The 27415-nt window shown below is 42.5% G+C and overlaps 1 protein-coding gene across 6 annotated transcripts in view; it reads right to left on the reverse strand.

Moving 5' to 3' along the window:
• svila (supervillin a) overlaps nucleotides 1–10916 on the reverse strand; it is a 48745-nt gene extending 37829 nt beyond the window's left edge. For 5 of the 6 annotated variants that reach the window (XM_035142817.2, XM_035142821.2, XM_035142818.2 and 2 more), the window contains exons 1-6: nucleotides 10174–10915; nucleotides 4532–4595; nucleotides 2486–2577; nucleotides 1733–1796; nucleotides 1484–1626; nucleotides 665–1391 (exon numbers count right to left, since the gene is read on the reverse strand). In XM_035142817.2, coding sequence (XP_034998708.2) covers nucleotides 665–1391; nucleotides 1484–1626; nucleotides 1733–1796; nucleotides 2486–2577; nucleotides 4532–4595; nucleotides 10174–10231 — 1148 coding nt within the window. In that variant the 5' untranslated portion in view covers nucleotides 10232–10915. Of the gene's footprint in view, nucleotides 1–664; nucleotides 1392–1483; nucleotides 1627–1732; nucleotides 1797–2485; nucleotides 2578–4531; nucleotides 4596–10173 lie in introns of all 6 variants that reach the window. The other variant, XM_035142815.2, reaches the window with a different exon arrangement.
• Between the last annotated feature and the right edge of the window lie 16499 nt (nucleotides 10917–27415).

Raw genomic sequence — 27415 nt, forward strand, 5'->3', positions numbered from 1 at the left:
AGATGCAATTCTCTTTAAGAATGTGGGGTTAGCTACAGAGCTGGAGCTTTACTTCACTTGGAAATCCCTCATCCTAACAAAACAACAAACAACTTGACCAAATTTCCTTTGGGAATTTAAAACAATACAGCGATTCACTATTCTCGACAGATCCACCTGAAACCTCTGGAATCGAAACATAACAGACCAACACACTGTATTAATCTGCCTGTGTATTTTGAGTGTGAGCCCGGCTGTTGGTCTCAGTGGGAGTTGGTGTGCGAGCTCAAAGATTGTTCCAGAACAAGCTCAGGTTGCCTGACCCGCCACAGTTGTTGCAAACGGGACGACCTTGGACATGTGTGGATGAGAATAGAGACAGAGATAGAGGGTGGGAGAGTCAGTCCGATGGATAACGCTGTCACAGCGAATCCATCTCTTAAAGAGAATGATACAGCAGTGTTCTGACCAACATGGACACTATGTTCAAACCCTGTGTATATGGATTTGAAGGGAAGCTGGGGTCGTGACCCAAGCAGGGTATAGCCTGCTAATGGGAAATCAAATACAGAACAGACTGATTTTTACAGAACAACCTCATATCTACTGTTTCTTAATTTCCAAGATGGAGGAAAAATACGCATATGAAACAATGAGGACAAAAAGAAACATTACACCCACTCACCCCTGTCTGCTGAGGATGTTGTGGGCCTGCTGCTCAATGAACAGGTCTCCAGGAGATGCACCATGTTTAGGCGAGGAGAGGGAAGGGTGCCTGCTCAGCTTCGGTGAACTAGGTGGCATTCCTGTGACTGCATTGTCCCTGGGGGGCACCCTGGCAGCTGAGGATAATGGTGTCACATCCATGTATGAGGAGGATGGAGGCTCAGGAGGAGGGGCCCTCCGTTGATTCTCCAGGTTCATCAGCCTCTCCCTCTCTGAGAAAGAGTCCACCCTGGTCCGACCCATCTCATAGCTCGGCTCGGCGTGGCTGTGGTGTGGTGCTGTGCGTCCAGACCTCGGGCTGGTGGCAGATGTGCCGGTGTAGGAGGTCAGGGTGATATCTCTCCCCTCTTCCCCCTCACACTCCTCTCGGTTTCTCCTCTCCGAGCCTTCTGACTCCTTCCGGGTGCGAGTGTAGCGGGAGGGATAGTCCAAGTCGGGCTCCTGATCCAAGGAGATACCGTAGCGCTCAGCCAGTTGCCGACGCCGTTCCGCCTTGTAACGGGCGATGCGTTCAGCCTTGGACTCCAGCTCGGGACCACTGGTGGTGGAGCCTGAACTGAAGATCGGCTCTGTGTGGATGGAGGACTGAGGGTCAGGCCGACATCGAGCTCTGGACTGTCGCTCCGGGGCCGCCAGCTGCATCTCTGGACTTTCATATCCCTCCACACCATATCGCTGAACTGTAACTAGAAGACAGAGAGTTAAGCCAACGAGGGAGTTATACCCATACAAGCACAGAGAGGAGACAGATGATGACGCAGGTCTGAACATGTCTCACCACCACAGGGTTCAAAGGGGTCATTGGCCCTGGTGTATCGTGGTGTATCCTCCTCTAAAAGCCGGTTGGCCACCAAGCTAGGCAGCAGCGATGGATTGACCTCACCCTCTATGCCCTCCAACCGCCGAGCAATACGCTCCTTTCTACACACACACACACACACACGCACACGGACGGAAGGAAGGAGTCAAACTTTAATATATTATTATCTTCCTCACGTTTTTAATACACATATCCTCACATTCTTACCTGTTCATTTCCCAGTCACTTGAGCTTGCGGTGATGCCTTCAAATCGTTTCCTCAATTCAGAGACTAAAGGAGAAATAAAAAAACAAGATGTTACAGCTCAATAAGAATAACACATCTGTCTTATTAGTGGCTTCTACAGACAATTAAAAAGAAGAAGATGGAGCAGAACCAGAGATATTTTCTTTTATATACCACACATTGTTCTTCTTTGTCAAAACCTGCTGCTTACATTACCCACAAAGCAACCAACAGTTTGGTGAGCTACAGAAGGTTTTAATTTTCAAACACAAAAGAAATAAAAGAAGTCCGACCACTGACCTGGCATAGAAACATTCAAATTCATGCAAATATGTTTCAACATCCAAAACGTTTTCACAAGAAATGGTAGAGCTTTTCATCTGGGTTAACCGCCACAAAATAAAAGATTTGACTTTTGATTTTATCCAATCATCCCTTCTTACGGCAAAACTCAGAACCTTTCAAACACTGATCAAAAGTGGCGTTCAACACCTCATCAAACTATTTAACAGCCTCCACCACCCAGCCGGACATGACAGACTCACAAACCTCAATAGGACCATATCTCTTTATAGGTCCTACATTTTTAATAAAATGGATCCTATAGAAAAAGTATAATCCATAATGTTCAACATATCAGAACTGTGCTTGTAGAAAAATTGGTTTTATAGAGGCTGCCATTATGAGGGTCATTTACAAGCAGGCAGTTATAAAAAAAAAAAAAACTTACTCACCTTTGGGGAGATTGGCCAAGAGACTAACATCTATATCCTTGGTGATTTTGGCAGGGTCGTCTTTTTCGTCAAGGGAGAATTCTTTCTGAAAGCTGAGGGGTGCAAGAAAAATACCAACTGTTGTGAAACAGAACTGGGCTGTGGGAAACTAAGTTTGTTTATAGACCGACAGTTGAATGGGTCCCACTGAATTAATCTGAATCTGATCAAACAGGCATTCATATCATTAAAACACTGCTGGGTTTGAATGATGCTCAAGAGTCTCGTCCATCAACCAGTTGATTATGGATGAGGACACATACACAAACAATCATCCAAACAATGCAGTTTAAAGTTTAAAATCCCTCTCATATTTATCTAGACACGATGAGCAGGTTTTGAGCAATCACATCAGCTGCCTCAGTCACATACCCCACTCCCTCTCAGAAACATGCTGGAGTCATTTATGGATTTGATTCAAAACCGCTTTGTTGCAACACAGCTATAAAAGAACTGGCAGCGTATTAATGATACGAAGAAATGCTCAAGAATTGGGGAAACATGACTTTGTGGTTTTGTCCATTCCGGCGACCACAGTGTTGTGAACACACTGATACACGAGGACATAGTAGATCCCTTTTTAATCATAACAGCATCTGTTGTTGGGAGTAAATATCTACCAAAATGTGATCTCTTAACACAAAGTGTTTCCAAGTCAAAGCCACACTCTCTCGGTTTGGCACTAACTAGGTGTTTCGATATCCTCACTGCCGTAAATGAAACTTCCCAAATGGAGACTAAGGTGTGTGCATGATGGACTATTTGACACACAGCCAACAACATGATGCGGAGCAATCCTGCTAATGATGCAGCAGAGAGGTTCTACACTGCAGAGGAGCACAGTGAGTGGGCCGATCTGCTACTTTCGCAATAAGCTTGTGTATTAGCCTTGTGAGAAACACAAACGCCTTATCAGTTTGTTTCCATAATCACAGTCCTGTTCTAAACGTGTCTAATGGTTTCACCTTACAGTTTAGTTTTAGTCCAGGATAGGGCTTTATCTCTATAGGTCAAATCTACAGTAAATAGATTTATGGTTGTTATCTGTTGTCTTGATTAGCATGTGATGACACTTCTAAGGGCTCATCTCATACTCTTTTAAGCCGTTTTCAGACATGAACTCTGACATTTTTTTTAGAAAATTGGGTCCAGGCATTCTCCAGAGTTTGCCTTTCAGAAATGAAAAATGCAACAGGAGATTGTCAGAATCAGACAGGAGATTAATCAAATTCCCTAACAATTCAGACAGGTCACCACACTGCATCAGAATAATCAAATGTGGAGTATTCCAATCTTGGTCACATTATGTGGACATGTTTGTGTCATAACCGCAGCGTAACATCCTATCTGAGTTTTCTCAGCATTTTGCGACATTGATATATGGCTATTCACTAACTGCTTAAACAAAAGCAGACAAAAGAAAACTGAGAATGATAATGAGGGTATACAGTAGAATTGTAACTATTTCAGGTTGGGGTTTTTAAATTCTGGCGGGAATGTTGATGTGACTCATAACCAGGCTACACTCTGTAACATATAAAAAGGAATATGAACCATTTAAACATCATCATCAGGTCTTAGTCAGAATAAGATCAATAGCCAATAGTGGCGGCCTTGTAAATATAGTATCAATGTATCCACCCAGAGAGGATCTCATTTGTTTTTGGTATTTACATTAACATCTTGAAAATCATCCAGATGCAATAGATTTTTGTTTAAAGAAAAATAAGACAACCTTGTTGGAAGAAATGTGTCGGCTGTTGTACTATATCATGGTTTATCTCAGCAGTGTAGTTTTCATGTCTGCTAAATTTTCAAATGCACATTTCACTGTGCCTTTGATCTGATGTCAAAATCGTACACATGACATCATTCATATTGAAATTATCTATTATAAAGACCAAGGTTGTTTTTTACCTGCCAGGTCTTTAGCAAAGTGATCTAAGACAATTGTAATGGAAATCTGTGAAAATGTGTTAACACAACAAGTGTTTTAGTTTACATTACCTCAAAGCTCTCTTCTGTAGCAACCTGGGATTGCTTAGTTTTATAGGGGACTCACTCCCAAGTCCTGTGGGCAGAAGAAAAGAGTAACATTCAGTCATGTTGCACGGTTCATTCATTAAATCCAGCAAAACCTTTAACTTTTAATGACCAGACAAACATTGCAACCAGGCATCTCACGGTGAAGCAGCCAGCATGTCTGCAGGCCTTTGGCACAGACCCACATTAATTAAGTGGACTTCCACAGAGAAAACAAATGATGTGGAAAACAATAATCTGCCTGCCTGAGTGAATCACATCAAAACATAAGTGATCTGTGCAGTTAAAGGGCTTGTACCCCTCCAACCTCAAACCTCCGTCCCCACCCTCCCACACAAACAGCAACAGACTCAGAAATCATCTCGACACTTACAGCCAGAGACACCGACTGTCTCCATCCTAAATGTCATGTCTGTGTGCTGCGCATGAGGTCATAGCTTGCTTGATGGAGGGGTGACAGCCTGTGTGTCACTGCCTGAGAGCTGTAAAGTCTGATGACACGTCAAGGATGCAGAAGCAAAGAAGCTGGAACGGCGCCAGGAGGAGCCAAGCACATCATTGACGCTGGGCAGCATTTACACCCACCATGAATACAGATAGGAGACAGCACGGAGAGACAGACACTTTCCAATATCCGGAAACCTCACAAAAACACTCTTCTGCAGCTATGCGATAAAACTCAATTAGACACAAGGCTTTAAAGTCTAATAAAGTCTGGTATCTATTAGGAAAATGGCCCCCAGACCGTAAACAAGAAAAAAAGTGACATAAACACCTGCCTACAAAGAAATAAAGCCTCATTACCAAGAAAAGAGGCATTAGCGGGTATTAAGCATCATAAACAGTCTCGCGAGGAATTCCAGTTCTGTGGCGCATCCCTCTCAGGAATGTTGACGCCTGCTTCGCTTATTGACTCCAAACCCTTAAATGTGCGGTTTTGGCTGAACCTCAGACCTCAGCCTGGTCAGAGCTGTGCGCTTTCAGGACAAACATGTGGTCCCACTTCCAGCCCCTGCGAGTTCACCTCAGGGCCACGTGACACACTCAGACCCCCGCCGCCCCGCCCCACCCCACCCAAATCCCTAACCTCTCCCTTGAGGTCACCCACCCATAACCCCCCACAAGTTTCCAGACTTGTTAGTCCTTATTAAGGATGTTTGGGTTGATGCTTTAAATCCCTTCCGCTTAAGCAAAAACACCATTGGAGAAGAAAGAAGGCTTATTTGCAGAGGGCAGTGTGCCTGCGTGTGTTCGGGGATAGTCTCATATTGTTTCAGCTGGGTGAAATACGGCTCGTGAAAACACAGCTCATTCCTCGCAAGCCTTCAAGGGCGATCCTGAATATCTGAACAAGTGAAGGTATCATTTATTATAGACCATGGCATATTAAATTAAATCTCCACTTTGTGGGTACTAATTTTGCCATCAACACCTACTGTATCCATATCTGCAACTTTAAAACTGGTTTTGTTTGAGCTTCATTTAAAAATTGAATCACCACAGAAATTACCATATACATTTCACCTTCAGCTTCTCATCCTTTACTCCAGTTGGGTGTCATGTATTGTGTTTTTCTTCCGGATAGATTAAAATGGTTTCGAAAAAACTATTAAACTAATGATAACAATTACTAGGCAACATCTGACATTTTTTGTATTATTTCTAAGCAGATTTATACATTAATCCAAGACTGAGATCTCAGATACTTTCACTGCAAAAGTAAGTTCTCCTGATTCCAACAATTTGTTTATGGTCCGTTTAGATTTCAGGAGATCATGAATCTGATTGGTGCAAATTTAGACGAAATTGTATCATTCTGGTCCAAGGGCAGAAAAAGATTCAAAACAGACTTGCAAGAGAAGGTCTGGTATTCATCGGCCTTATTCTCATATTACTGGTCGATGTGAACCATTAATTGCCATTGATACTCTAGTTGTCAATCAATCATCACAACGTGGTACTCACAGCATCCATTGTAAAAATATTGGAAATCATTTTTTTTCCTATCAGGCTGTGGTTCTTCATAGATATGACTTATGTGCTATAGAAGTAGTAGCAAATGTGACAAGATGGTTAATGTGTGCAAGTTTTCACATTGCAAAAATAAACTGATAAAGTGCACACTGGTGCAGTTTTCAGTGAATGCCCCTACATGATAAATGAGGGGTCCACTTATGGTGTTGTAGTTGTAGTACAGTTGTATTACAGTGTGCTACAACAGTTAGGGTTACTGGTAGGGTTTTCCTGTGAACTAGATAATGTGTATATTTTAGGCCAAACACGTGACTTCTTTAATCTCAGGTGTTTTTGAAAGTTTGCAAGCTCCTGACCCCAGTCAACATATCTTTGCATTTCTAAATTTCTACAATGCTGTTGATGAGTTAAATGTTTTCCTGACCATTAGTCATTAAAGGTCTAATATGTAATGACGGTTGCAGCTTTTTTCCTGAAACTTAAATTGACCTGCAGTAATTGAGCCGACTGCTGCAGAACCATAAAGCCACTGCTGCAAAAAGAGCTCTTCACCTGTTCATTCAAAGTTCTGTGAAGCTTGACTCATGCAGTACAAAGAAGCCTGAACTAGAGAATCAGTTGTAAATTCCATTTTTGTCGTGAACATGATATTGCTGTAAATGACATCACAGCACTGTTACGGCACACTGGTTCCCTTTTTATTCAAATGTTTATTAATATTGGAAATATTGCGCTTTCCAAAACGCACCAAATTTGACACTGCACTTCCTTGGGCCCTTAACAATCAATACGCATGCCAAGTGTGAAGTCGACAAGAAAAATGGTTCATGAGGTATGTGTTCCAACTACATACACGTAGGGAAAGATTCTTGGAATTAGAAGATACATATGAGTGACACCCAAGTTGACATATACCAGAATTGACCTTAAAGTAAGAATGTGAAACAAAACCAGATGCCAATGTTAAGGTATATTAACTGCTAGCATGAAGAAATAAAAGCTTTAGTTCCCTGGGGGCAGCTGTCTGAGGCTATTGTTGGCTCTAACATATTGAGTTCTCAACAACACAGACCTGGACTCGTTTTACACCTCATACAGCCTATACATAGTGGCATGTGCCCCCCCCCTCCCCTCACCAGAAACAGGCATAAAAGCCTCCACAATGATCACAGGTGTCACCGAGCCTTTGATGCTAGCTGTAATCTACAGAAACGCTACGGCAGCTATAGCCGCGAGGGCATGCGCCAGGAATTCCTCAGCAACATGCCCTGTGTGTGTCGATGGGGCTGTAAAAGCGGCTCGACACTGATAAAACATGGGGATGAAATGTTTTAATGATTCAGTGGAGTGTCATTGAGGCTCTGAAGTGAGGAGAGCCTTTTATGTGAAGGTATCAAAAGGTGTGAAGCAAAAAGACTAACTCTGTATGTACAAAAAGAAGCGGAACCTTTGGGAATGCTCCACTCTGGTAAACCTGACTTTAACCGGAGGCTAAGGTCAAACCTCACAGCTTTAACAAATTACAAACAAATAGGGGCTCAGATGAAACTTGAAGTGGGTGTCAATCAAGCAGCAGTGCTGACATCATGTCTCATCACACAAAAGCACCCGGTGTGTGTGTGTGTGTGGTAACCAAAGTAGCATCAGGGACTGAGCATGTGTCCAAGTTGAGATACAGGATTAACTTTGATTCCTGGGATTACAGCATGCCCAAAAGGAAGCGTGTCACTCTTTAACTGTCTACATTACATCACACCACATACGCATGTGTAAGCACGCATGTGTGAGTCTAAACACCCCCATAACAGACACCCACCTATTCTGCCTTCACGCCGCCTGCAGCGAGTTGTAACCAAGCCTCACTGAGAGGGGCTTAAGAAGTATTAAGCATTCAAAAACAGATGGAGAATCAGAAATTAGGTGAGAACCAGACAACAAGGCAATTATGCTTTTAACACTAACATTAATGAGTATACAAGCAGCTCAGTCTGAAATTCAATTCTGAGCAAAGGACAGTAACTCTGCCACATCGAACCCATGAAACAATCACACACACACACACACACACACACACACACACACACACACACACACACACACACACACACACACACACACACACACACACACACACACACACACACACACACACACACACACACACACACACACACACACACACACACACACACACACCTTTCCTCAGACTCCACGCTCACATAAAAGCCAGAAACTGTGAGCCACCTGTTGTGGACTCCAAGCCAGTTAAGTGGAGAAGCCAGTTCTCAACACTCGGCTCTCACTCAGAAACTATTACAGAGGAGGGTGGGAATGAGAAACACTCAAAAGAGGAGCCTACGTGGACCTGGTGCATAATCATACAGCTGTGCACGCTAGGGCTGGATTACATAATCTATGAATTAGCCAATTAAGAATCAATTTAACCATAAATATGTTTTATCATATTAAGTGTTTCCTTTGCTCATTTAGACTCAATGTTGTGTTGTGGACTAAATACAGTACAACTGGGTTTCAAAAGTTGGGCAATGACACAGCAAAATGAGTCCATGCCTCTTTGTGGAATAAGTAGTTATGACGTAATGAATCAATGGAGCTGGGGATCACACTAGTAATCTGGAATACACTGCTCATCACATATGTCTATCACAATCGTTTTTATTTAATGTTATCTCAGCCGTTTATAGGATAATCTGGATTGTGCTTCATTTCATTCAAGAGGAGAGACAACAAGGACAAAGATAAATATTGAGCTGTAAGGCATTTAAACAAAGTTTATGCTCACTGTCATTTAGCAATTTTAAAGTAATTAGCTTTGTTGCTAGGAGGAAAATATGTACAAGCAAATTAGATTGTAAGGGTTGATTTCATTTTCTCTGGACTCCAGGTCTCCATTTCCTCAAGGATGCACTGCCTGGTTTGCCATTGGTCAATGCATGGTGCAAATTGGCGTGTTAAACTCATTCGACTTAAACTCGCACCCCACGTACTGTGTTTTCACGCCTGGGAAATTGTGTACGCCAATGTGATCAAATTCGCTGATCATAGCAATTCCATTGCAATGAATGAATTTCACCACAAAATGTTGCCCTTTAAACTCTACTGTAAATGGGTAGTAAGACTTTGGGCTGCCTGGCTGGTTGAACCTCTGTTTATATAATCGGACATTTGGTTACATGAAATTAAAACTTGAAAGCTGTGATTAAATTAAGTGATTCTTCACGTTAAGCTGCTCTGCACATACATCATCAATGACATCAACTGTAAACGTATATAAATCGCATAAAAGACTGAGTCCTAAGTAGCTGTGCAAATAGAAACAGCACAGAAATAGCTGCATCCCTACAACAGCCCCCCGCACTGTTAAAGAGTCCGTTATCTGTGCTACGTAGTGTCCTTGGAGGCTACAGCTGCAGTGCAAGGACAGCTGAGTGGAGAGCAGGGCAGTGAGCACAGAGGAAGGGAGTCTGCAGTTTGTTGCTTGCCAACTTTCAACAGCTCAGATTCCCCACATCCACAACCAGTCACCCAGTAACCTGTCCCCAAGCCTCCAGTCCCTGTTTCAAATCTCAGCTCTGCACTGAGCCCCAGAGCCCCGAGAGTCGCTGCCTTACCTTGGCCGCAAAACTTGACATGAGTCAGGTAATTCGAGATCCACGGGTTCCGATACATTTTGGCAACAACGTGAGGGGGAAGAGGGTGAGAAGGAAAAGAAAGAGAAAGAGATGAAGAGGCTAGAAAGAGGGGCAGCTGCTTAAAAAGTGATGCAGCTACAAAGACACTGTGTCGCTGCTTCAGGACAGAGAGAGAGGAGGGAGTCAGGTAGTGAGGCAGAGGAGGGAGGGAGAGAGGAAGGGAGTGAGAAAGAGATGTCCCAGCCGCAGTGTCGGCACAAGTAGAGGTGGTCCTGGTAGGCAAGCAGAGGAGTGGTGAAGCTGTGGCTGCAGCTCTGCCCCCTTCTCCGATCCACTCCTCCGCTCTGGTTCCTCCCGCTAACCACTGAGCCTTAGCCAGTGGCCACTACAGCAACCTGCAGGGCTAAAAGCTGCTCAGCACTGACTAAGCTCATTAGCCAAGGCAAGCAAATTAGGCCCCATCCTCACTATACAGATGGGAGCAAAGTGTCCTGCTGCATGCTGCAGAATGCGCGTCCCAGGCTCAGAGAAGAGGGAAAAGAGACAGAATAGTTCTAGTGTCCCAGGAGAGTGCTGCCTTCCCTTGGCTCACACAGTCGAGTGGGGAGCCAAAGAAAGTGTCGTGGAGCGTCAGAGAGAAGTGGGGGGAGAAAAGCGTGCAGGCTGAGTGGATGGGAGTGGAAATAAAGTGAGCAAGGGCAGAGGAGAAAGTTAAAATCACTCTCTCAGCCAGATGAGAAATTCCAGTCATCTCTCAGCAGGGACAAAATAAAAGGATCAGCATGCGGAGAGAGAGGAGGAGGGAGGGAGGGAGGAGGGAGGGAGGGAGGGGGGAGGGACAAGGAGAAGGTAAGAAAGATACAGTCAAACAAAATCAGGGACCATGCAGGCAATAATGAGGGAAAGGGAGAATGGGAGCGTCGCTGAGGCCAATCGGGTTAGGATTCTGCTGAGAAGGGAAATGCAAAACACTTTGGTTCTTCCCTGAACAGCTGAAAAGAGGTGCAAGGGTGAGTAAAATAGGTCGCCTGGAAACCTGCCCAATCAGAGAGCTCATGTTTATTTGCTCTCGCAGATGGATCTGCTCCCCCCCCTCCCTCTCATTCAGACTGAAACAGGTCGGGCCAGTCGCAGCAATTTATCTAAAACAGGGCAGGGTTTGCTTCGATGACTGACAGCGCAGTGGCCCTGAAGCATTTTCGTTAATAACCAGGATGGCTGCTGCTGATATGGAGACGTCTGTTCAATCTGCTATTGCGACATTATTAGATGAAGTGGATGCCTTTACTGCTGGTCACAAAAAAAAACATGAACACGAACTAACATCTGGCTTTTATCTGCGAATGGATTCAATTGGCATCCACTCACGGGTCAAATGACTCTGCAGTGGACACAGGTTTGTATTGGCTTCAGGTCCAATGGGCAGTGATGGAAACGTGACATCCAGGTGAACACGCTAATTTCCTCTTTATTTTGGCAGTCAAGACGCACCTTTCCCGGCACAACGGGGGCAACAACGTCGAACGTAACTCAAAAAGGCTAACTCCTCTAATGGCAATGGGAAAGGAGTCATTGGTCTTTCTTTAGAGGGTTTACCCTTGTTTAAGAAACCTGCGTATGCTCACTAATTATGGTGTAAAAGAGGTATAAAAGAAACTGCAGGATAAGTGCGTCCAGTAATGTTTCATTGATCTGCCCATCATCAAACGTTTCTTTGCTCTGATTGGTTGTCTTTCCAAGTGCATCCAGAGGCCTTCTGGTCTGCGACTGTTGAAAATGCCCCTTGGAAATCAAAAATGACCTGAGAGGTTTCTAACCCAATAACAGGTTTTAAAATAGTGGGGTTTTTTTCGACAATCCCACAATTTTCCTTCTAACACACTCATCAAGTGTTTGTGTGTCTCAGAGCACCGATAAACCGATATTGCCTGTGAATCATGGTGTGTCTAAACCCCTTTGTGTGTGATTGTTCTGTGAGCGAATGCCAAGAATGAAACAAAGGCACATGCACACGCATGCACGCACCTAACCTATACGTCAAAGTGACGATGACGTGCTTATCATTGTGGTGAGAGGGCACTGCAGAGAGGCTGGCGCAGAGCCCAACACGCTGCTGGGAAAACACTGAGCAGTATCTTATCTCTCTGCAGCACACAGAGCTAAACTGTCACCACCTATAACCCGCAGGTGTCAACATAAAGCAGATCTATGGATGGAAGTGGTCGCAAATGCTAGTTTCTCAACTGGGTGACTGTGGATTGGCAGGAGAAGCGATTAGAAGAGGCCTGCTGCCTCCTTCCAGAATATGTGAATCTCAGTGGAGTTTTTCTAAACTATTCTCTAAATCTAAGCCAGGTTGTTGAGCCGTTTCAAAAGCACCAACACAGAACAGGCTTATCACATCATAACATTTGTCAAATCACATAAATCTGTCCAGCCTCACCATCCAGGTCGGCACAGGTGTGTCAAGACTCAGCCCGACTGAAAGACTGGGGTGTGTAAACTTTAGAGGTGGCATGTTTTTGGATCCGTCTCAGAGATGAGCTCATCAGGCTCATGCATGTGAACCGCACACGCACACACACACACACACACACACACACACACACACACACACACACACACACACACACACACACACACACACACACACACACACACACACACACACACACACACACACACACACACACACACACACACACACACACACACACACACACACACACACACACACACACACACACACACCACAAACCAGACAATTCACACCGGGGGTGAGGGAATGGGAAGAGCAGTACCTGCAACCAACATTTACCTGTTTTTTCCAACACTAGCCTGGAGGGTTTAACAGACTACTTCCAGACTGACAGCTGATGATTCATAATGTATTTAAATAAAAAACCTCTATTAAAAACAGCAGAGGAAATATGTGAGATAACGAAGCCAGACCATTTGAATTTCACTTGCTTTCTCCGTTCAACTTTCATCTCGCACCTGGCTGCAGTATTGGTCATAAACTCAGTCTCCTCCATGTTTGTGTATGGGATGTGGGCCTAAATAAAAGTTTAAGTACACGTTTCATCTTTCTGGGCAGAAATTTACAAAAACGCTCCTCACTATACTTGCAAAATGCATGAGCATTAAATTGTTATATATTTAATCTTTGTTATATAGCCCTATGTGTGTTACTGATGGAAGTACAAGTATCAAGTATCTCTAATATTTCAGCTGTTGTCGGGTGCCCCAGTGCTTACATGCAACCGGTTTACAATACTTAACACGACCGACACTTGTATTCTATTGAGAGCGTTCACCTCAACTGACACTTTACTATTTCAGTGCTTCAGGCTCAACTGACACTTAAACTCCTTTAAATGAAAAACTAAACTGTTTCGACTGTTCTTGGCGTAAGCGACCAAACTGAGGATTTTGATTAGACACAAACCAAAACAGGTTTTACTCTCCGAGCTGTTATCACCTCTGTACCTACCACATCCAACCTCTGGCACTCGTAATACATTTAATATGTTTCTTTGTCTCATCTGCTACAGGGATGACCTCACACCTACACAACCACCTGAAAGTTACTACCCTGTTATTAGCAACGAGGTGTCTTTACTGCCAAGAATGGGCAAGATCTCACAAGTCGCTGTAAGGATGCAACACTACTCTTGTTCTCTAATCTTTGCGCTGATTCATCCCCTGGGACAAGAAGAACGCATTTAAACAAACATGCACGCACAAGTTATTCCACATTATGAGATAATTAGTTTCAACTCTGCAGCAGATACGAGGCATCTGAGCATGTGTATTATTACATGTGCTATTAAAGCTAATTTGGAGTCAAATGGAACTACAAATCAACCATGGGGAACAACAGCATAGTGTTTACTTGAAGAGTCATACCCGTGATAAAGCAATTAAAAGACTTAAATGGTGTAACTATATTTAGGCAAGTCACCTTCGTCAGAGAATCATAAGGGGAACATCTACTTCCAGGAAACTGATTTAAGTGTCAATCCGTGTAAGCTTACAAAACTGATTAGAGAAATGACAACACAAAGATCTCAACTGGCACTCAGTCGAGCACATACCTCGGCCGAGGCCCAAAAGCCCCTTTAAATTCAAGCTGCATCAAATTTCACACACTTGTAAAAATCAAATTCCCTATATATACACACCTGATTTCTTCATCAAGATCCAGAAAATGTCAAAAAAAACAATTGTGCAATAGTAAAGAAAAGAAGAAAAAACAGGATCAGCACCAAAATTTGATGGATTCTTCTTTTATGGACGTATTTGAAGCATGTGCTTGTAAATAGTTGGTGCCAGTTGGTGTGTATGCAATCACATGAGTTGAAATGTTGATTGAATTAACATGTAATAATTAAAATGTTAATCACAATGTCATTACTGGTAGGCGAACTGTGAAAAAGCCACTTCAGGATGTTGATATTCAACAGCGCTAAGAGTGAGGCAGATCGTGTTGAACATCATAATAACAGAGACAGTAAACTCCACCAATCATCCTCCCAGATGTTCGCTCAGCTAAACAATCTGCTATTTCAGCCTGGACAAGCTCACATGTGCAGCCAGTCAGTGGGTCATTATTAGATAAACACTTCCAGACAGTCCGTGTTTGCACTTAAAATGACCTCCGGCGCACAGAGGCATCCTGACAGGTCTGCTCGGGGAGACGTCCTTAATGGCTGCATCACCTTCACGGTCAGAATATCTTTGAGAGGAGAGCAAACGCTGAGAGAGAGGGAGAGAAATAAGTTTTAGCAAACGCTGGTCTCCTGCTCTGGGCTCTTTCACAGCACTCTCAGAAATAAAGTCCAGATTTATGGCGTCCCCTAGGAAAGATATTCGTCTTTCCTGGCGAGAGAGAGGCAGAGAGATACAGTGCGCACGGCTTTTCCGTCTCTGCAGACGCATAGCAGAGCCCGAGCCTCTGCAGCGTGACCATAAATTCAGACTGATGGGGGCAGAGTATGAAAGGTAAAGATATTCATATGCACACATAAAGGGAGTTAGGGGGAGGGAGACTCGGGCTGAAACTTCATTTGGAATGTTGTCTGATGTCCTTTGCCAGGTATGATGGGATATCAGTAGGAAGTAGACAGATTCTTCCATGTGCCCTTTGACCTTCTGAGAGAGGGTGAAGAAACAAGTCAAGTCAGTGACTTGAATATGGAGTTAATGCTTTGAACCATAGGCTGATGGACGACGCGTCTTCACTTTCTCCCAGTATCCAGGAATGAAGCTAAAATATCCCGGATATTATCTCTGCCATGTTGCACATTTGGAGCCATAGTTTGTGTTGAAGCGATCTGGAGAAGAAGCAAGGTTCCATTGATACAGTCTCATTGATCAATGTATCATTGATACATTGATACAGCTGCTAAAGATAAATTAACTCAATACTTAACAACTAAGTGACATTCAGGTGTCTTTATCCTCCTCTACTTCCTTGACTAATACAGCCGACTGCCACAGAAGATAAATTAACACGAGACAGTAAACTTTGAGAGTTTTATTTCCCCACAGCCGTCCATACATCACTGAGGTGCTGTTACTTTTATGACTTGATTATTTATTCCATTCATTAATATTACAGATTTGTGAGCAGCTTAAAAAGGGACTGCACCTGTCATTTCATCATACAATCTTATGTTACATGATATTTACATTGAATCTTGAATGATGCAGTCGCAAAACTATCCAATTAATGAGTTAACCAGACCATCACCACCCTCCTCCTCTACACCTGCAGACAGTGAATCACAGCAGTGAAGGAGGGATGAGGACAGAGGACTGACTCATGTCTGTGTTCCCTCTGAACTTTACCCAGGAATATTCTTTTACTGATATTTTAGATTTGTTTCCACTTAAATTATGAGAATATATATAGTGATTGTCTTGAATAACACAAAACTCTGAGGCACCTAGAACCCATGCGGCACCTGCGCCCTTTAAAACTTCGGAAAACACTGACTTCACTGTTACTATAACAGCAATACTCTGCATTTGTAGAGCGTGGACGATGGTGACTCTTTTCAGCTTCACCATTCATATCCAGCTTAATGATTTAATGACAAACGAATGTTGTATGTAATTCCGGGATATTCTGTTGTCTTACAACTGCCAATGAAAAAAGAGAGGGGATATAAATAAGAAGTGGAAATTTATTGGATCAAGCTTTGCGAAATCAAAACAGATTTTTAAAACTTGGTCTGAACTCACAACAAGTGGCCAATTTCAAATTTCTTCAAGCCCATATTCCTTCCAATAAAGTGTTAACCTAAATATCACAGAGCATCTACCTTCAGTGGCCCCCTGATCCCTGCAGGGCCCCTGAGGTCAGATATGGCAGACCTGCAACTTTTACACACACTCCTGCACAAGAGATTTGAACCTTATTATCGCCGTCTTGTCGTTGCGGCTTCAAGTCTTTGGAACGTACCAGTCGCACTGAAAATAGACACGGCAAGACAACGCTGACCTTCTCTGGCCTCTGTACACAGCTCAGCGCGGTTTTCCAAAACAAAAACAGATAAGAGGTGCTAAGTAGGAGATTCAAAGACTCCAAGTGGACTCCTCCAAGAGGTCCAGCGCTGTGTGCCTCTCAGCCAATCACAGAGCTGGTGATTAATCAACAAATCATCTCACCACTATCCTTTGGGGGAAAAAAAAAAACATATCTACTGAGGCAGTTCTTAAAAAAAGATTTGTTCTTTTTTTAAACGCTGAATGGTGAAAAATAGCAGCAGTACAAAAACAAACCTTGGCGCTGACATTTGCTTGCTATTACCATTTTCTTTCTGCTGTTAAACCTCTTCAAAATTGCTGAGAACATCTGAAATCACGCTGTCCACTTTTGTCCCATTATCCATGGGTATAAAAAGTACACCAAACAACAAAACAGACCCAAAAATGCAGGGTACAAGGCCAAAAACCATTTGTCACACTGACTTTTCTTTTTCCCTGTCCCTGAATGGGAAGTGGACTGCACACTTTCCAAAACCATAACTGCAATCATGATTAATTTGTAATCATATGAGCCAACATAGCACCATCTGTTCCTCAATGATGATCTGACCCTTGAGGCATGTGATGCACCTGAAATGCAGAAACACGTCTACACTATCTGATTCAAACAAGGACCCGGGGGAAAGATCTATTCTTAAGTTAACATGCGCACATATAGAGCCCACAGCTGTATGACGCACACACACACACACACACACACACACACACACACACACACACACACACACACACACACACACACACACACACACACACACACACACACACACACACACACACACACACACACACACACACACACACACACAGCACATCTGGTCAGTAGAGAAAGCTACACAACCCGAAATTCTTCATGGCTCCCGTTTGCCAGAGTATTTGCCTCCATCTCCTGAAGCAGGACACTTTCCCAACAACTGTCATCCTGCAGGACGGTAACGGTGAGACACTGAGTGGAAAGCTTGTCTCTCTCATTCCCTCCCAGAGTCGACGCAGTGTGAGGTGAGCCAGCTGAGCGGAGGCTGCCATCGGTGAGCTCAACCGAATGTAGCTGCAATAATCAGTGCCTGGCAGGATGCACCTATTTCCAGAGTAAGAGCTGGGGAGTGAGATATGATATCCGTAGCAGCTCTGATATTCATTACACCATCAATTCATTACGCAGTCACTTATCAATGGTTGATAAGTAAATATCATTTGACCAGGCTGAGAAATTGGAATACTTGTATAAAGGGAAACAGACTTTTTGCTAAATTGCCAACAAACAGCCAACATTAACTGCTACTATCAGGGTTTCTTCCTATTTTATAAACACTCAAAAGCAGCATCTGTATGTTTTTCACAGCATCGTAGCCCAATGGGGGGGGGGGAAACATCCTGGTAGGGCTGAGCAGGCTGCAGGGCACACAGTGAACCAGGTAAAGTTGAGGTAATGTTTTCTTTTTAATGAGTTGAAAACAACTCATTAAAAAGAAAAATGGAAAAGTTATGTATTCATCCATGTCAGCAATTGTTTTACACAACCGCAGGGGGCTTGTTAAGCTTATAGCAAACTGTTATACAGGCTAAAATGTAGGCTGTCTATCTATAGCAAGTTTATACTTGAATCTTGAGATGTGGTAAACTTATCCTCTGGCTGAGACAAACCACCACCAACCCCCTCTATACTGACTCATGTCTGTTTTCTTCGTTAGTCAGGGAATGTTTATTTTACTGACATTTTAGATTTGCTTCCATTGAGATATTGAGTGTATAGTGTCTCTTCTGTAAACTTTTTTGTTGCTGCTCCGGAAACAGATTTTATTACTTCTACCATCAAGGAGGTTATATTTTCAACCCTGTCAATCTGTTTGTTTGTCAGCAGGATTTGGCAAAAAAAACGACTGAACGGATTTCAGATAGAAAGATAGAAATGTTGTGGATCAGGGAAACTTGGATCCAGGATTTTCTTTTCACTTTCTTGAACATGGCGAGCCAGGGCGTTTTTTGACATTTTCATTGATTTCCCTGGGAACGAGAATGGCACAGAGTAGAGAGCATACCTCTGCAGAGGCCAAAAGTCCAGTTAAATTCAGTCAAGCCGCACCCAATTGCACACAGTCATAGACACACACACTCTTAGTTCTCTAGATATGACAGATTATTTTCAGCATGATCAAAAAAAAAAAAATGTATAAAAAGAATCCCAAACGATATGGGATTAGAAAGAAATTAAATGTTTCATCTTAAATTTACTCAGATACTCAGATTAACTATCTCTCTAACAAAAGACAATGCTGTTCAAAATTCCTACATCTCCTACACGAATCATCCACTTGTAAGAATGGTGATCCCTGGAACATTTAGCTTTAGCCTGTGTCTCAGCTGGAATCTTTAAAAAGTCGAATGGAAATGGCGTCTTCAACCAACTCATGAGTTAGCTGAATTAGTTTGATGGTAAAACCAGGCAGTTAGAAAAGGCAGTGGTTGGCAGCTTGATCGAGAAAGTGCAACGAATTTCAATGCTACATCTGCCATCATTATAACTGTCAACTGCCGTACAGAATAATTTGTGACCCTAAGCAATTGTCAACTGGGATTGGATCCAGACCCCTTGTGACCCTCAAAAGGAAAAGCAGCAAAGACAATAAACCCTGCTATTTTCTTTTGTCCACAGTAACAACCCATTCAATATTATAATAATTGCTCAAGAGTCTATCAACAAAGACTTGTTGAGAGATTGTCATCAGTGAACAGGCAGTAAAGTCTCACACTCACCAGAGTTGGTCTGTTCTCTCTCATTATCTGTCCTTGAGAGAAAATGGCTTCAAAGTCCAACCAGACAAAAAGACAAATCTAAATGAAGATCCAAAAACTAAGACGTGTCACTTTAATGTCCTGGTTTTTAAAGCCACAGCTCTCTTTGGAGAAGACTTTTGATTTTTACAATGGCGCAAGTACATCACATATGATGCAAAAGACCCAAGGTATTGGGACAAAACTATTAATCTAAGTGTAAAGGTATAAACAGTCTTTAAATAGATCACAACAAATGCTTATATGTATTTGGAAACATTTTCTTAAGCATATGTGCCATTGGCGCATTTGTTGCTCTTTTTGTTCTACTGCACTGCATCTCAGTCACAGCAGCTCATGTCAGAGCTCCAGTCTGAGGTCAACGCCAAGGGCAGAGACCCCAGCTCAAAGTCCTACATGCCATTAGTGGCTCATCATTAATCACCACTAATTAGATTTGAAACTGGGACTAGTGGGTTTAAAATAAAGGAAAAGCTGTCATGGAGGGGTAAATATGCACTTAAGACCCACCACGTGGGACCACCAGGAATAAGCCTCCAGAAAGACTTTGAGTGCGACCATGAAGCCTGGAGCAGGTCCATTTTTTGAATATTGTTCAGCCACAGCTCTCCAACATATTTAGAGATTGTAAAGGTCTGATGAACCCACTGTGCCAGCACCAAACAGTAGGCAGGTAAAATTAGCAACATGCCAGTGAATAAAATGGGGCATTTAGCAGCTAAACAGACAGATATTTCTCTCAGGTGTTGGTAGAGAACAAAACAGAGTTAAAACGAGACCGGATTTCGGATTGTCACCACAATCACTAATCCAAATGAATACTGTTGTTTTTCGGTGTCTGCTGAATGTGTTGTAACTGTCACAGACAGTTAACAAAGATGGACAACGCATCTGCACTTCCTTCACGTGAGTCAACCTCATCAAAACCAAACTTACTGGACAAATTAACACTTGAAAATACTTTATTGTGATAAGAGCTCCCCAAGATGACAGAAACTTCTTTTGACTTTTTAGTTTGTCCCATCCACTAACATGGAGGAGGCTGGACTTATTACCTATTCTGCAGCTAGACACCAGATGGCGATCTAGACGCTTTGGCTTCATACATCTTTATATACAGTCTATGGTTGAGTCATAACAACTGTACCTGTATGTGTATAAGGTCAATATTGTGTTTACATTGTTCTGCGGCCCCCACGTGACCAAACAGTTCAACACAGTGTTTAGGAATAGGAACAGACAGTGAGCACAACATCACCTGAAATACAGTGACACAAAATAAGCTAACATGATATGCATGGTATGAATGACAAAGCCTATATATTGATATAAAGCAAGTAGAATATCTATCACTTTTCCTTACCATGCAGACAATACCCTTTGGACCTCAGTCCCTAAAGGGAGACAATGAAACTGTCTCTGTAACCTAGATGCCTAAACAAAAGTCAAATGGGAAACGGAGTTGCTGTGGATGCCCGTCTATGGCAACAGAACAGTAAATAAAAGGTCTTAGGTCAGAGTAAGCCCTATTTAACTTGTCGGCCTGGTGTTTGGTCAAACCGAGTGTTGACAATGGGATGTCCAGGCTAAAATAAGCTTTGCACAGAAGCATGAGACATGTTCAGTCAAGGTGCTTCTATCAGCGGGACCTTAATCCACACACAGGCTTGAGTGATGTCTTTTTTTCTGTGAGGGTTGCGGACAAGCTGGGTCTCCCTCATCAGCAGCGCCTGAAAAGTACTTGCTATCCGTTTTTACAGGTCAATGAGTCCCCAGAGGAAAAGCTCAGAGGAAATCAAACACACCGACAAAAGCTCTTTGAATGATTAGCTGGACCCAGACACAACACAGACGCATCAATACAGCGATACACAGTGCGCTTCCTCTCGACCCTGGTAAGAGATTAGCTGCTGTGGATCCAAACCAACCAAATCACAGCGTACGTTTCCCCGACACGCTGCAGCGTGACACCATGACGAGCAGCGGAGAAAAGTGACAGTGACACACGCAGAGTGGCGGTCGAACACCGACAGTGTGTAACAGAAGAGCGCCACAACATCCCCGCTCTACTTCGCCTCCTCCCACACGAGAAATCAGATCAGACCTCAGCCAATTAAGTAACTCTGAACTAGGCCTCATGTACAGTATATTTGGAGCAGAGGGTAAAAATAAAGACATCGCTCAGGAGTCCCACTTTTCTAAACTCTTCTTCAACAAGAATATTACATTCGATTTGGGTGTTTCTTAATAATAAGAATAAGAGAAAAAAATCTGAGTAACTGGAAACGACAGTTAAATTATTACGTGCATTTTAATTCTTGAGTGAAAACTAGAATGGACATTAGGATTAAAGACGAGGCTTGTTTTGGTGTCTGTGTGTGTGTCTGTCTCTGTGTGTGTGTGTGTGTGTGTGTGTGTGTGTGTGTGTGTGTGTGTGTGTGTGTGTGTGTGTGTGTGTGTGGTGTTCAGGTACTACTTGTATTGTTTACACAGTCACATTATGGGGACTTGTCTTCCTTATGGGGACAAAAGGCTAAGTCCTAAATATGTTTTTAGGTTTAGGTTTGGCAAGTAGTAACCATGGTAAAGATTAGAGCACATCTCCAAGAATTTTTTGTCAGTCAATGAAATGTCCTCTGAAGTCATAGAGACATGACTGTGTGTGTTGTTGCCCTGTTAGGCAGCGCTCTATTTCTGTCTATGTGTCCTGACAGAGTGAGAGCAGGTGCAGCACAATGAACAACTGTAGTCTCCTCAGCCAGTCACTCAGCACTGAATGAATCACGCATGGAGGAGCTCAGCAGCCCCGAAATCAAAATCTCTCCTCGACCATTCATTTCCTCATCTCTCACACACATACACACAAACAAATAAATGCACACTCATACAAGCACGGACATCAAGCGAATCTCTGCCAGTCATGGAATTGGACCAAACTTTAACATAAACAACTGAACATTCAATAGATTACATCCACAAGGCGAGTTTGCTGTGATTTATCGCTGAGCTGCTTCTAGGAAAAAAGCCAGAATCCAACCTGGACCTGACAGTCTCAGCAGAAATATAAAAAAAAATCTACCAGACTGAAATTAAATCCTCATAACAATGGTTCAGAATGGATCCGAAAACAAAATACAACAAGCACATTTCAGACCACTTTTCAAGAGTTTAAAACATTAGGATTCCATTGGCAGCAATCGAAAACCATCCAACATTTAATTTCACTGATATAACCAAAATAAAATTAATGTTAAAACAACATTTCAACTCCAAAGTCATTTACCAACATCTAAATCTGTAGTTGGTAACCAAAACAAAAAGCCACATACCTTCTTAATGGACGTTATCTTCTCAGAGAGACAGTGAGTTTTAGGTTGTGTTCCAGGTGGAAAGCTTGTTAAAAGGTTCCCTGCTGGTTCCACAGTCCTGTAGAGGGTCAGAGCTCCGGAGGGTTGTGGGACATGACTACTGAGACATAAAGATAGACTGACAGGGTCCACAGGCCCCACACCTCCCACCCACTTTCTATCTACAACCCCGCTTTAACACATGTGTTGTGACTAGATCCACAGCAGGCATGAACCAAAAGGGTGGGTGATAAATTTAGCACGGTGCTTTCCCAATCCATCAACGCCAGGCGAGATCAATCAACTGACAAAAGTTATGAGTGGGGGTCAAGAGGCCAGCTGGAAGCAGGACAAGTTATTCTGAGTTTACGATACATATAACATAACATAATTACATTTAGATTTATAGAAAGTCACTCAAAAATACAGTAGTGTATTTGGACTATAGGGCCATAGGGTTCTGATTGAAAAACACATGAGTCTTTTGGCATTTATACGGTCAGAGGTGAATTAATATTTGTGGACTTGTTACAGTTAAAACACACATTGTCCAAAAAGGAAAGGTTTATTAAAAAAATGAAATATGTGATGATTCATACTGCAGAAAAAAATCTTGACTACCTCTGACTATATCTCAAAATCCATCATTCATCAATTAACTAAAAACATTTAGGGATATAGCGATTGTGAAAATGAGTTGGAGCCCTTAATGACTAAAAACATAGAAAAATGCTATATTAGAGGCGTTTGCTAAAATTTCATTGACCGTAAATTCATCCAAACTAAGAGGCATCACAGTGATTTAGAATTACACTTTTACAAAGTTGGTTGAGATATTGTGACTGTTCGAATATGGGCCAAATCTAAAAATATTGAATCCTACATTTCTCAAAATACACTAAATAATACATTCCATTACACCTTCCCTAAAGGCCTAATTTTCCCAACTTAATTTACACGGTCTGTTAATAGAGGCTTTACATTAAATAGTTGTAGCGTCCAAACCCAAGCAAGCCTTTGTGACATTGCTGTTTTGGTTGTGTTCTTCCTGTTGAGCCACAGTTTATAGTTTGGAACTCTTGTCACAAGTGATGGTGATAGTTCTCCTCGTGACAAGTAAACTGGAGAATCAATTGCATGTCAAACCACTAGATGTTGAGCTATTTCACAGGATAAGTGACAACTTTGACCTGCAGGTGGCACTACAGCAATGACAGATTTAGGATATTATTCATATCAGGGGCCATAAAGGGGTCAGAATTAACAGAGGACCCAGTTACATGTCCAGTAATGCCACAACATCATTTAATATATTTTGAAAATAGTACTTTTATCAAACAAATTGTGTACTTAGAAAAATTTAAAAAATAACCTAAAAAGCATTTAGTTAGGGGACACTTCAGGAACCAATTAGATTTCAGCTGGGGCCCATGGCCCCCTGGCCCCGCCCTTGGTCCCCCAAGCACGACAAGAAAAGCGAGGGGCAGCATCTGAGTCATTAGACTTCATCTGCTACGCACCATGGATGCTTGTAGAAAATTGCATGGCAATCCACAAAACAGTTGATGAGATATTTCCTTTTGGACTAAAGTGGTGGACTGACTGATCAACCCACCGAATGACATCACCATGAAAAAGGAAACCAGATGACAGGCTCAGTCAGACCTGTGGCAGGAGGGGTACAATGTCACCGCAGACATCAGACAAAGACGCCATCCTAACGACTCATCATCTCGCAATCAGAGTTGGAGTTAGAGTTCTAAAAAGTAACGTGAACATACCTACTGTAAAACAGTCAGTTAGTTTCTCACGGCAAAACAAACCTCTTACTCATCATGCTGATTCAACATTTGAGGTTCCAAAGCAAAGTGACGGACAACACTTGATAGATGGAGAGGAAGGAAGGGAATCTAACACACAAAGACCCAAAGATAAGGACAGGGCTCTGATTCAGCTGGCCAATGAACAAAGGACACACTGGGCGAAGGAGAGGACGCTGGGACGCTGCCAGTCACATGAAAGAGGGGAGTGGGGGACATAGAGGACGATGTGTCATTAAAGACAGGTCTATGGAATCTATGGGCTACATGGAATCTATGGGCTACAGAATACTTTGAGTAACTACTGTAGCATGTACTAACTATCATTAGGGACTATCATTCACTTTGCATCAGAGCTTCAAGGCAAAGAGCACCATCTAGTGTTGACAACAAGGTACAACCGCAATGTTCGCTCAAAACCTCTAAGGCGCCTTAAAATCACCTCATTCTTCCAAGATTTCACAATTCACACCAACAGACTTGTAAAAAAAAAACTGAAAGAAAAACTGAAAGAAAAGCTGAACCCTAAAACTGACTCAGGATTTTTTCAGCATGTGAAAGCAGCTGTCTGAGGCCAAACTTTGAGACTCTTCAACAGGGCTTTGTGCATTGAAAACGATGCAATTCAGCCATTCCAGAGCTAATAAGAGAAGAAGTTAGTTAGTTCTTCTAAGGCCAGCAGAATTTTTTTTTTAAAGCAAATGTGATTGCAATTTAGCCCCTTGTTAGGCGAGAGCTGAATGCTGATTGCCAACATGCCCCAACCACACTGAACTGTCAGCACAACACAGACGACTGAGGGCAGAGACTTGCCTCCTGTTTTTCCATAAACAGTTGCAGGGAGACCACAACAATGTCCTGGGATGCAGAAAAACGTGGAAATATGTGTACTATTAAACCGTCCCCCTCCTTCGCCGGCTCGCTTTGAAGATTGTCAGACGTGCAGGCAAACTCACAGTCAGCAGCTTTGGATAAAGGAGTATTCTGTTAATGCAGAGCGGCCACAACAAAAAAGACATGCATGGGTAACTGCGGACACATGCAGGGCAGACCGGGCCAGACTGGGCCTGTTCAGCCCTGAAATCATCCTGCAGCATGGGACACCATTCACACAGAGCACTGAGCATGAAACACCACTGCCAATTAAAGTGAGACACAAGTCAGTGTCTTAAAAGTTGAAAAGTCTACATTTAAAATGCTGTGTGAAGAGATAACACATGGGAAAAGGAAAAAGAACAGGTTGAATGGCTTATTTAAAACAAAACTAGGTCATCTTTGCTATTGTTGTCTTACAAGTTTGATAGTTACAGTCGACTGAAGTATATAATGCTCATACAAATGTTTATGCTCTTGAAAAAAATTATTTAATTACACCAATAGGCTGTTCTGACAATATTATACTGTGATCAATCTTGAAAACATCCACAATATACCTTTCAAATGAGTCGTATATATTGTGACATTTTTTTGCCACATACTAATACTCAAGTCTATCCAATATAAAAATAATCCAATGTGCCCTAGCAGCATGGCGGCTGACTGGACGTCAGTAGTGTGGCAGTGGTTCGGCTATGCACGCTGCGATATTTCTACAAGCAAAGTTCTCAGTCGGGCAACAGTTCGCACTTTCAGAGGTCACACGACAAACCTATTCATCCAAAGGAACAAGCCGAGAGCGTTTCACTCAGGTTGGTACAACCCGACTCATCTGTATCTCACTGACCAACACATTAGAGCAGTTGTAAAAATATGACAAAAACAGGATCTACTACAGTTTTACTATCATCTATACTTCACCCAATAGGAAATTAAACCAACTGCTAAACAACTATGTAGTCAATTATGAGCATAGCGTTTTTTTTAAGCTCATTTTGTTCCAATGGATTCTCCGAGCTTTAACACCACTCATGTGTTGCTTTTCATGCCTTTTAAAAAAATTTAAAAGTGTAGAATAGATGCCACACAATTTTGGCATAGCCACATGAGGAAAATTAGTTTTCACCAACTTGCAGTGCTTACATGTATTAGTTGATGGACAACTAAATCTTTGTTGTATGGCTTCTTTTGTAACTGATGCAAAGTGGGTTAAAATAATGCTGAACTCTGGATCTTACTTCATTAAATGGACACTGATGTGAACAGTCAAATGCTCATTACTGTCAAACAATACAACTCTATGTTTTGTTTATAAGAAGCAATAAAACCAAGTATTTAGCTACTTGTTTGGCTTCATACTAATATCTAGCAAGTCTGGACTAGTATTTTACATTGTGTTCCAGAACCTCAAATTTGTGTGGGCCTTCTAATTAGGAATTTCTCTCTATAAAATGTCCATTCAATTATCAAGTAGCAAAAAGTGAAAACTCTTTCACTCTCATTAGTGCCAAGGTTTATTCAACCAAGCTGTTCTCTGCCAAACTGCAGGGTAAGCATCCAGATGTGCAGACTGCTTTGGATCAAAGCTAAACTCCCTCTTGCTAAGTGCTCTACAAACTCCGGTTTGCACCTCTGATCCTGTGCACATCAGGACCACACACACAAGAGACAGGAGCTCAGCACAGTTTGCCCATGAGAACCTTTTAGTGCAGCAGCAGAAGATTTCAAGGTGTCAGTCAGTGGCCACAAATAGACAGCGCAAGAGCAGATAGGAGCTTCAAAGGGGGCAGAGAAAGAGGTCAGAGGGAGCACGAGTGTGATCAAAGCACA

Source organism: Hippoglossus stenolepis, chromosome 19 (genome assembly GCF_022539355.2).
Source record: "Hippoglossus stenolepis isolate QCI-W04-F060 chromosome 19, HSTE1.2, whole genome shotgun sequence".
Lineage (NCBI taxonomy): Eukaryota > Metazoa > Chordata > Actinopteri > Pleuronectiformes > Pleuronectidae > Hippoglossus > Hippoglossus stenolepis.